At 55.4% G+C, this 11,122-nt stretch overlaps 1 protein-coding gene across 1 annotated transcript; it reads left to right on the top strand.

Moving 5' to 3' along the window:
• Positions 1–2,425: 2,425 nt before the first annotated feature.
• Positions 2,426–11,052, top strand: ENH_00034460 (protein kinase (incomplete catalytic triad), putative; the record flags this gene model as incomplete). Its single annotated transcript, XM_013585049.1, has 8 exons — positions 2,426–2,526; positions 2,894–3,095; positions 3,286–3,447; positions 3,679–4,204; positions 4,781–5,800; positions 7,129–7,238; positions 7,793–7,948; positions 8,692–11,052. 8 exons carry the CDS (start codon positions 2,426–2,428, stop codon positions 11,050–11,052), a joined length of 4,638 nt encoding a protein of 1,545 aa, XP_013440503.1.
• Positions 11,053–11,122: the final 70 nt, after the last annotated feature.

Raw genomic sequence — 11,122 nt, 5'->3', positions numbered from 1 at the left:
CAGCAAAACTCCGCGCAGAATGCTGCTGCTGCTGCTGCTGCTGCTGCTGCTGCTGCTGCTGCTGCTGCTGCTGAGAGGCTGCAGCTGCGCTGCGGTGTACGTACACCCCACGGGGCGGGCCCGCAGCCGCAGCAGCAGCGGAGCTGCTGCTGGAAAGCAGAATAAAAAAATTAAAAAAATATTTAATTTGAAATTAAAAAAGAAAAATAAATTCAAATTTGCTGCTGTGTCTCTCTGCTGCTGAGCCCCCAGGGGCTGGAGAGCGAGCTTTGCTGCAGCAGCAGAATTTGCTGCTTTTAAATTCTTTATTTCAAAAGATTTAAACTCAATAAAGTGCTGCTGCATGCAGCACGCAGCAGCACTAGTGCTGCCAGCCCCGTGCTGCTGCTGCAGCAGACCAGTGGTCCATTTGGTCCACCCGCAGCTGCCTGGGCTGTGGGCCCAGTGCTGCAGCCTTGGCAGCAGCAGCAGCAGCAGCAGCAGAGGCTAGCAGCAGCACGAGCCAGCTGCAGCAGCAGCAGCACGGGGCAGCAGCCGCGGCAGCGGCACGAGGCTGCAGCAGCACAAGGCAGCAGCTTCACAAGCAGCAGCAGCAGCAGCAGCAGCAGCAAAAGGCAGCTGCAGCAGCGGAGAACAGCTGAAGTGCAGGCTCTGCAGCGCAGCAGCGCAGCAACTATTTGAGTCCTCAGCAGCAAACTGCAGCAGCAGAAAGTGCAGCAGCTGCTTTGCTGCGAGCAGCTAGCAGCAAGCTGAGAGCAGCAGAGCAGCGGGAGCAGCAGCAAATGAGAAGCAGCAGCAGCAGCAGCAGCAGAAATAAATTAACTACTTTTTGCTGCAGGGCCTGCAGCAGAGCAGCACAAGTGGCTTCGGCCCCACGGCAGGAAGCTGGGTTAGGGCTGTTCTGCTGCAGCTGCAAACCCTAAACCCTAAACACTAAACCCTAAGCCCTAAACCCTAAACCCTAAACCCTAAACCCTGGCCCTGCATGCCCGCTTCGCAGTGCAGCGGCGCAGCCTGCTGCTGCACTTTGGTGACTGACAGCAGCTAGCTGGCCCTGTGTGCGAGCCAATAGCTGCGGCTGGCTGGCTGCAGCATTTGGCTGCTGCTGCTGCTGCTGCTGCTGCTGCTGCTGCTGCTGCTGCTGCTTGTAGCAGCTGAGGAATGCTCTATGGACTAGCCAAGGGGCGGCTGGGGCTCTGTGGTTAGCCAGAGCCGGGGAGGAAGGCCTCGGGTGTACGTACACCTCAGCTAGGCCTTCCTAAAAGAACTATTGTAGAAGATGAAAGCAATAAAATAAAAGAAATGAAAAGAAATGAAAAGAAAAGAAACAATGGGAGCAAAGAAGAGGCTGGGGCGGGGTGCTCGCGAGGTGTACAGACACCCCACAGGCGATCGATGACCGCCCGCGCCATCCGCCGCCAATCTGCCGCTCCGCCGCGGACTTTTATTGAAATTGAATTAAAAAGAATAAATTAAATAATAAAATAAAGCAATTGTTTGCAAATATAGTTTTGAAATTGGCTTTCGGGGGGCCGCGCGGGCGAAGTGACCGCGGCGGAGCTGCGGTGAGCGGCGCGGGGTGTCTAGGCAGCTCGGGAACTGCGCGTTTGCGGGCGTTTTCGCGAATTTTTTTGAATTAAAAGATGAAATAAATCAAATTAATTAAATTAAATAATTCAGAAACGAAAAACGCCGCCGCGGAGGACGGGGCTGCCGCCCCCGGCCCTCAGCTGACCAGTCAGTGGCGCCCGGCGCGGGCGACCCGCTGCGTGTCTGGGGTGTATGTACACTGCGAAAGCCTTTAGCCTTTTGTTTTTCTGGAACTTCATTTCATTTTTATTTATGATTTGCCGCTTCAATAGGCAGTGCGGGGCAGCAGCAGCAGCAGCAGCAGCAGCAGCAGCAACTCCACTCCGCGGGCGAGTGACCGCTCCCCGTGTCTGTCTTTCAGCGCAAAACTTGCGAGTTTCTTTCTTTTCTTTCCAATTCTTTTATTCTTTCCAAATTCTTTTATTTATTTCTTCCAAATTCTTTTATTTATTTCTCCCAAGTCCTTCTTTGCTGCTCCTTTTAGCTGTTTGGCTCTCTCGGTAGTCGCCGCCCTTGTCAAGGAGCTGCAGCAGCAGTTTGCTGGCCCCACAGTTTCTTTCTTTCTTCTTTTTGCTGCTTTTGCTGCTCTCTCCGCCCCGGCTGCAGCGCCTCTGCTGCTGCTGCTGCTGCTGCTGCTGCTGCAGCTGCCCCGCTTCTCTCGAGTCTTTCGGGGGCTGTCAGTGGCCTTTGCGGCCTTCAGTCTGCTGCAGTTTTCCCCCGGGGCGCCGCTTGCTGCCGCAGTCTCTGCCGCTGCAGCAGCTGCTGCCGCTGCTGCTGCTGCTGCTGCTGCTGCTGCTGCTGCTGCTGCAGGCCTTTGCACTGAAGCTGCAGCAAAATGGCGCTGCCCCCAGTGCTGGACGAAGAAAACCTCTACAAGTTCCGCACGAAGATCTGCGAGCGCTACGTGAAGCAGGGCAGGTGCGAGTTTGCGGACAAGTGAGTTAAAAAAGAAATAAAAAAGTAATTAAAAGTAATTTAAATTCATTAAAAGTAATTTAAATTCATTAAAAGTAATTTAAATTCATTAAAAGTAATTTAAATTCATTAAAAGTAATTTAAATTCATTAAAAAGTAAATTAAATTCATTAAAAGTGATTTAAATTCATTAAAAGTAATTTAAATTCATTAAAAGTAATTTAAATTCATTAAAAACAATTCAAATTCGCCTTCAAAGCCCAACAGCCCGCGCCCGCATGCGCAGCGGCGCAGTGTACGTACACCGCGCATGCGCGGGGTGTACGTACACCGCACGAAAGCGGGGTGTACGTACACCGCAGGAAAGCGGGGTGTACGTACACCGCAGGTGTCAGTACAGCCACGACCTCCGGTGGACGCGAAGACCGCCTTGGAAATATACTTATTCTCCAGAACTTTGTCGGGATTTGGAGTTTGTGAAAGATGGAAGAGGCCGGACAATAGCCAAGTCGAGTTGCAGGCAAAAGCGGAACTGCAGGTGTGCCCACACCAAGGAGGAGCAGATGTACCACCCCAAGATCTACAAAACGGTGAACTGGGCTCAAATGGGGGTCTTTTTGTTTGTTTTTGGATTTAAAAAGCAAATAAAACCAAAAATAATCTTTTTATTTGCCTAATTCTCGAAATCGCAGCTCCAAAGACCCCGGATCGCGCGAGATCGCGAAAATTCAACTCGCTGCGTCCTGGGGTGTACGTACACCCCAACTGCGTGCGCCGCAGGTCCTTTGCAAACAGTTCAAAGACAACGGATGGTGTGATCGTTATTATTGTCCTTTTGCACATTCCGAAAGTGAATTGAGGCCTTCAGATCAGTCTCCAGAAGTCCAGCAAGTCTTCGCTGGCGCGCCTTCGCAGGAGGCGCTCTGCCCCGATATCTACTTGGTAACCGCTGCTGCTGCTGCTGCTGCTGCTGCTGCTGCTGCTGCTGCTGCTGCTGCTGCTGCTGCTGCTGCTGCTTCCTTTCGCCTTTTAGTTTCTTTCTTGCCTTTTCCTTCTTCTACTCCCAAATACTCCCCGCTTTCCCCGGCTTCCGCCCCCTTCAAGTTGCGGCTGCTGCTGCTGCTGCTGCTGCTGCTGCTGCTGCTGCTGCTGCTGCTGCTGCTGCTGCTGCAGCCCTCCGACCGGCCGCACCCGCGGCTTCGCGCGCGCTTCCTCGCAATTATGGACGGAGTTCCCCACCAAAGCCACTTGCACTTGTCTTTGGACCCCAGCTGCCTCTCAGCAGCAGCAGCAGCAGCAGCAGCAGCAGCAGCAGGCCGCACTCGCCAGCCCTACACGGACTTCATTTCTTCCCACACTCCCCACTCTGTGCTTTCCGAGGGATCTCCTGCAGCACATCCGCAGCCTCTGTACCCTCCTCGAGCAGCAGGGGGCCCCCCGGGGGCCCCCGGGGGCCCCCAGGGGGCCCCCGGGGGGCCCCCCAAGGCGGGGGCTGCTGGCGAGGGGGGGCACTTGGGGCAGCGCGGCGGCGCTGCTGCTGCTGCTGCTGCTGCTGCTGCTGGCAGCCGCAGCAGCCTTGCTGCTGCTGCCTCGCTTCGACAAAATAATGCTGCAGCAGCAAACTCCGAAAGAAAAAACCAAAGACAAACTGCTGACCGCCTCGTGCTGCTGCTGCAGGCGCAGCGAACTGCAGCAGCAGGTAATGCTGCTGCGCTGCTGCTGCGCTGCTGCTGCGCTGCTGCTGCGCTGCTGCTGAGCTGCTGCTGCGCAGTGTCTGTACACCACGAGCTGCTTCTTTTGCCCTTTTATTTTTGCAGTTTTATTTTCATTTTATTTTATTTTGCTTTATTTCGATTTTATTTTTTAATTTTGATTTTATTTTATTTTCGTTATATTTAATTCCGGTTTTATTTTATTTTACTTTATTTTTATTTTATTTTATTTTCATTTTATTTTTTTTCCATTTTATTTTATTTCCATTTCATTTCCATTTTATTTAATTTGCATTCATTTAGTTATTTTATTATTTTCGCATTTTGTTGTAATTTCTTTTTTTTTCATTTTCGCTTTACTTTATTTTCATTTTATTTTATTTTCATTTTATTTTATTTTTATTTTATTTTATTTGCATTTATGGCTCGGCTTCATTTAAAAGTTTAAACTCGCCTTGCTGCAGCAGGACTTGAGCGCATGCGTTTGTTTGCTGCTGCTGCTGCTGCTGCTGCTGCTGCTGCGGGTGTTTGCGCACTTGCTGCTGCTGCTGCTGTGCTTTCAGGCGCGGGCAGCAACAGCAGCAGCAACAGCAGCAGCAACAGCAGCAGCAACTTCAAAAGCAGCAGCAATGCCACGAACAATAAATTCAGCAACGAGAGTTCTTTGAAGGCAGCTTTGTCTGCGGCGTCGCTGCAGGCGGACTCGCAGCGGCAGCAGCAGCAGCTGCTGCAGCAGCAGCAGCTGCAGCAGCAGCTGCAGCAGCTGCAGCAGGGGGCCCCCAGCCTCGCAGAGGGGCCCCCCGGATTCATTAGTGCTTATGCTTCTACTCATTCTGCTGCTTCTGCGCACCCCTGGCCTTCTTTGCCAGAATCCCCTGAGGCTTCTCAGCTGCAGCAGGCGCATGACCCAGCAGCAGCAGCAGCAGCAGCAGCAGCTGCTGCTGCTTCGAAGGCAGCAGCAGCAGCAGCTGGCGGCGAGCCCCCCCAAGACTTCTTCGCGCCGCTCCCCAACAGACCACTGGTCAGCCAGGCGGCCCGCTGGACGCCCATGGAGGCTTCGCCGCCGCAAACAGCAGCAGCAGCAGCAGCAGCAGCAGCAGCAGCAGCAGCAGCAGCAGCAGCAGAGGGGGCCGCAGTGCCGCTGAGGGGAGTCAGTGCGTCGCTGGGCCAGACGGAAGTGTGGTCGGGGCCGCAGCAGGCGCTGCCGCGCGCTGCAGGCCCGTCGCCCGCAGCAGCAGCAGCAGCAGCAGCAGCAGCAGCAGCAGCAGCAGCAGCAGCAGCAGGGGGGCCGGACTTTCGCGTGAAGTGCCTCAGCAGCGAAGTTTGCTACTGGACTGAACCCCTCGGAGGCAGCAGAGATGACCCCAGTGTCCTTGTCTTTGCAGGACTGATGGGGGGCCCCCCGGGGGCCCCCGGGGGCCCCCGGGGGCCCCCCGAGAGTGTTGCAGTGAAGCAGCTGCCTGTTGTTGTTGCTGCTCGTGCTGCTGAGCTGTGGCAGGAGGTCGAGCTGCTGCTGCTGCTGCAGGACCCCCACCTGGTTTGCTGCAGGCGCGCGCTGCTGCTGCCGGGGGCCCCCCAAGAGGGTACTTCTTTGTGGCTGGTCTTGGAAAGATGCAGGGGGCCCCTCTTGACCCTTTTTCCAGGGGGGCCCCTCCCCCCTTCTTTCCTCCATTCCCTTTTCCCTTCTACGGGCCTCAACGGTCTTCTCCTTTGCCTCTTGCGCGCAGTCCACGCGCTTCACCAGGGGCCCCCGGGGGCCCCCCGGGGGGCCCCCCAGGGGGCCCCCCCCGGGGCCCCCGCGGGGGGCCCCCCGGGGTCCTTCCAGGGGGCCCCCCAGGGGGGGGCCCCCCCGGCGCTGCTGTCCGGGGGGCCCCCAGGGGCCCCCGGAGCCCCCGCGGAGCCCACGGCCCTGGGGGCCCCCCGGGGCCCCCGGGGGGCCCCCTAAGTGTGGGGAGATGCCACATGAGGATCCATCCGGGAAATGTGATGTTAAGTGAAAGCGGGAAAATAAAACTGGGAGACTGCGGGGGCAAAGTTCGGTACTTAAGCATTTTGCATTTGTTGACTGCGGGGATGCAGGGGGCTTTGAACGCGAAGGCGCTGCTGCAGTGGGTACGGGCAAACCCTAAACCCTAAACCCTAAACCCTAAACCCTAAAGCCTAAAGCCTCGGGGGGCCTGCGGTGCAGCGGCTGCTTTTTAAGGGCGAAAGATGCTTCTGCAAGTGCTGCTGTTTTTGGCTCCTAGCCAGCAGCAGGGGAGTCCCAAGATTGCTTCCCCTAGAGCTGTGCTGCTGCTGCTGCAGCTGCTGCTGCTGCTGCTGCTGCTGTTTTTGGAACTCTTTGAGTTGCAAGGTGCTTTGCTGGCAGCAAGTGCCTTCACTGCTCAGCTGCTGCTTTGCATTTTGCCGTAGAGCGCTTCCAAGCAGCTCTGCTGCGCCCCTCACAGCCCAGCCTCTGCTGCTGCTGCTGCTGCTGCTGCTGCTGCTGCTGCTGCTGCTGCTGCTGCTGCTGCGATCAGATCCTGGGCACGCCGCAGGAAACCTGCTGGATGGCGCCGGAGTTCCTGGGGTCTTTGCTGGACTTAGACGAAGAACTCTCGCAGGCAATTTGGCGCTGCAGCAGCTCGAAAGATGAAAAGAGAAGCAAAGAAGTCTTCAGTGCAATTGCGGGCAGATACAAGTGGCCGGGGGAGTTTCTGCGGCGGGCGGACGCGTGGTCGATGGGCAAGTGGCGGAGTTTCTTTTTTTTTTCTTTTAAATCGAAATTAAATTACTTTTTGATAATTGTTTTGAACTAATCAACTCGAAACAAACCCAACGAGGGGTCACAAGCCTGCCTTCCCAGCTGCCGATCAGCTTCTTTTCCTTCCCGCTGCTGCTGCTGCTGCTGCTGCTGCTGCTGCTGCTGCAGGCGCCACTTTGTTCTTCTTCGCCTCCGGGGGATTCCACCCCTACGGAAGCCCCAACGACCCCATGATTCTTTCGAACATTTTGGCGGACAAAAAAGTCAACTTCGACAAGGTGGGGGTTTGGAGAAGCACAAGATCCCAGCTGCAGCAAGCAGCAGCAGCAGCAGCAGCAGCAGCAGCAGCAGCAGCAGCAGCAGCAAAAGGAGCAGCCGCCAGACAAGAAGGCAGCAGCAACTTTGCCCCTTTTGCTGCTGAATAATGGACTGCTTTAAAGCTCAAATGGCAAATAAGAAACTGCTGCAGCACTGAGAGAACTAGTTCGAGAAAAAGGCAAAGTGCTGCTGCTGAATGCATGCATTTATATTTGCTTTGTTCAAATATTAAACATTTAAAAGCATTTATTATTTATAAATACTTTTAAAATGCAAAATAAAGAATTTTGCTGCAGCAAAAGTTGAAAAGAGCTGAGGGTTTTGAGGAGTTGTGGACTTGTTGAATTTCATCTTGAATTTGCACTTCGTGCGTTTTTGCAAAGTGGAAACTTGGTGGATTTGGGGTCTTTTTGGCTGCTTTTTTCGCGATTCTTTCTCAAAATAAAAAAGGAATTCAATTAAAATTAAAAGAGAATTAAATTCGAGAAAAAAAACGGCGTTTTGGTCTTCTCAGCTCGCCGATTGCCCCTGGCTTTCCGACCTCCTGGGCGGGCTGCTGCAGCACAAACCTGAACAGCGACTCACCATTGCCCAGGCGCTTCACCATCCTCTTTTTTGGGACTCCGAGGACATTGAAAAGTACCTCCAGGACTTCAAAGCCTTCCTCGAGGTCATTCTGCTGCTGCTGCTGCTGCTGCTGCTGCTGCTGCTGCTGCTGCTGCTGCAGTTGCAGCTTTTGCTGATCCTGGTGGTGCTGCAGCTGCTGCTGGTGCTGCTGCTGCTGCTGCTGCTGCTGCTGGTGCTGCTGATGCTGGTGCCGGTGCTAGTGGTGGTGGTGGTGCTGCTGCTGCTGCTGCTGCTGTTATTGTTGTTGCTGCTGCTGCTGCTGCTGTTTTTGCTGCTGCTGCTGTTGCTGTTTTTGCTGCTGCTGCTGTTGCTGTCGTCGCTGCTGCTGCTGCTGATGGTTGGGGCACTGAAGGAGGAGATGTTGGTTTAAGAGATCTGCAGCAATGCAGCAGCTGCAGCAGCTGCAGCAACTGCAGCAGCTGCTGCAGCTGCAGGTGTAGGCCGCAGCAAGAAGTGTGCGAATTTGCGAAGTTCTGTCTTTGCAATTTGCTGCTGCGTCTTCTTTTCTTCCTTTTCAGCTTTTGCTGCTTTTGGGTTTAATTGTATTTATTATTTAATTGAATTGAATTGAAAATAAAGCAGTTAGAGCTGCAAGAAACTCTGCTGCTGCCGTTGCTGCTGCACCGGAAGACCAATTCAAGTTGGTTCGGCTTGGTTTTTTCTGGTTTTTTTTGCTGTTTTCGCGATTTATTCATTTAAAACAAATTTAAAACTAAAATAAAAGATAAATCTGCGAAAAAATCCGGATTTAATTGGTTTTAATTCCATTTTTGGCTTGCTTCGCAGACGCGCTGCCCCGAGGCGCTGCAGCTGCAGGCGGCGCTGCACTACGACATTGGCTGGGTCCATTCGCTGGGCTTTATATCATCGCCGCTTCCTTTGCTGCAGCTGCTGCTGTCTTACGTTGCTGCTGCTGCTGCTGCTCCCGAGCTGCTCGCGCTGCAGCAGCCGCAAAGCCCCTGCAGCCTGCTGGTCTTCTTGGCTCTCTTAGCAGCAGATAAGAGACTCGGACTTGTCCAAAGAAGACTTGCTGTTTCCGAATGCCTCATGGCGCATGCAGCCCCATTCCTGCACACTGTCCACGCCTTCCTCTTCCCCAGGCTGCTGCAGCAGCAGCAGCAGCAGCAGCAGCAGCAGCAGCAGCAGGTGCTGCTGCTGCTGCAGCAGCCGCAGCAAGACAGGTACGCAGCAGCGCCGGCGCCAACAGCAGCCGCGCACGCTCTTGCTGCTCCAGGACTCGCCCAGCTCGGCAAGCCCAGGGACAAGCTGCTGCAGCAGCAGCAGCAGCAGCAGCAGCAGCAGCAGCAGGTCATTGGAGCGTTTGTTGAGACTCAGCCTTCCTCGGTCTTCCCGGATGGCGCGCTTAGAGCTGCAGCTGCAGCAGCAGCTCAGCAGCAGCAGCAGCAGCAGCAGCAGCAGCAGCAGCAGCAGCAGCAGCAGCAGCAGCAGGAGCCGCACGCATTCCCGTTTGCTTCGAGGACTTCTGCTGCATGCCGCATGCAAGACTTTGCTGAGGGCCCCAAGAGCATCCGGGCGGGGGCCCAGCCGACGCCCAGCTCAGCTGCAGCAGCAGCAGCAGCAGCAGCAACAGCAGCAGCCGTTGCTGCTGCTGCAGCAGAGCCCAGCAGCGCATGGCCGGACAGGAAGGTAGCGGTGGATTTCCTGTTTGCTGCTGACAGCAGCGCCCCGCTAAATCCCAGAGCAGCAGCAGCAGCAGCAGCAGCAGCAGCTGCTGCTGCTGCTGCTGCCAATGCAAATGAGGCAGCTGCAACAAGGCCTCTTACAGGGGCAGAGGCAGTCAAAGCCACGCGTGACATGCACAGCAGCAGCAGCAGCAGCAGCAACAGCAGCAGCAACAGCAGCAGCAACGAAGAGCAGCCAGACAGCAGCAGAATGCCGAAAGAAGCAGCAAAGAAGGCCTACAAAAATGAGCCCAAGCATCGCCAAGCAGCAGCAACAGCAGCACAAGCAGCAGCAGCTGCTGCTGGAGAAGACAGCCGATGGAAAACCGCAGAGCAGCAGCAGCAGCAGCAGCAGCAGCAGCAGCAAATAAATTCTCAGCAGCCTTTGGGCTTGGGCAGGGGAAAGGGGCTGTGGGCTCCTACGGCGGCAGCAGCAGCAGCAGCAGCAGCACAAGCAGCAGCAGCACAAGCAGCAGCAGTAGCAGCAGCAGCAGCAGCAGCTCCTGCCATCGTCGGAAGGACTACTGTGGGGATGCAGTCGCTGCCTGTGGAAGCAGCTAGGGGAGACCCAGCAGGAGAAGCAGCAGCAGCAGCAGCAGAGCTGCAGCAGCAGCAGCAGCAGCAGCAGCAGCCTGACAGCAGCAAAACAGATGCGGAACGCTGGTCCCTCTCCTTTCCATTTCTGCCCCGGCCCGGCGGCAGCAGCAGCAGCAACAGCAGCAACAGCAGCAGCAACAGCAACAGCAGCCGCAGCGGCTACCCGTCGGCAGCTGCTGCAGCGGCTGCCGCGGCCGCAGCAGCAGCAGCTGCTGCTGCTGCTGCTGCTGCGGGGCCCCACGCTGCAGCAGAAGCAGCAAACTGCAGCGGAGGGACACAAATGAGAGCAGCAAAAGATGTAATTGTGCAAAGTGACATTTCTGTAGGTGTGGGGCGTTTTGGGCCTTCGGGTGTATGTACAGAGGAGAAGGAGCGGCTGGGGTGTGTGGGGAGCGGCGCGGCGCTGCTGCAGCAGCTGCAGCAGCTGCAGCAGCTGCAGCAGCTGCAGCAGCTGCAGCAGCTGCAGCAGCTGCAGCAAATGCCCGTCGCCAGCAGCACTGTCTCCACTGCCTTCTCAGCAGCAACAACTAGCGAAGGCTGCCAGGCCCATTCGCAGCAGGCGGAGGCCTTGCCGGACTCGAAGCAGCAAGCTGCAGAAGCAGCAGCAGCAGCAGCAGCAGCAGCAGCAGCAGCGGCAGCAGCAGCAGCAGCGGAAGGCAGCAGCAGACTGGCCCGGGAAACACCTGCTGCACCCTGCCAAAATGCAGCAGCAGAAATACTCGAAGGCAAAAGCAGCAAATGTGCAGCAGCAGCAGCAGCAGCAGCAGCAAAGAGCGGCGAGGCAGCAGCTGTCGATACACCCCAAACGCATGCAGACAGACGGGAAACGAAACGAAGAGACGGCGCCAACGCCTGTTTAATTCAATAAAAACGAAAAATAGAAAAGTAAAAGAATTAAAATAAATAAATTGCATTTATTGCAAACAAAAAGAGCCGGA

This window comes from Eimeria necatrix, genomic scaffold (genome assembly GCF_000499385.1).
Source record: "Eimeria necatrix Houghton genomic scaffold, Enh_scaff250, whole genome shotgun sequence".
NCBI classification, from domain to species: domain Eukaryota; phylum Apicomplexa; class Conoidasida; order Eucoccidiorida; family Eimeriidae; genus Eimeria; species Eimeria necatrix.
The sequence above is the reverse complement of the archived record's forward strand: the minus strand, read 5'-3'. Positions and strand labels throughout refer to the sequence as shown.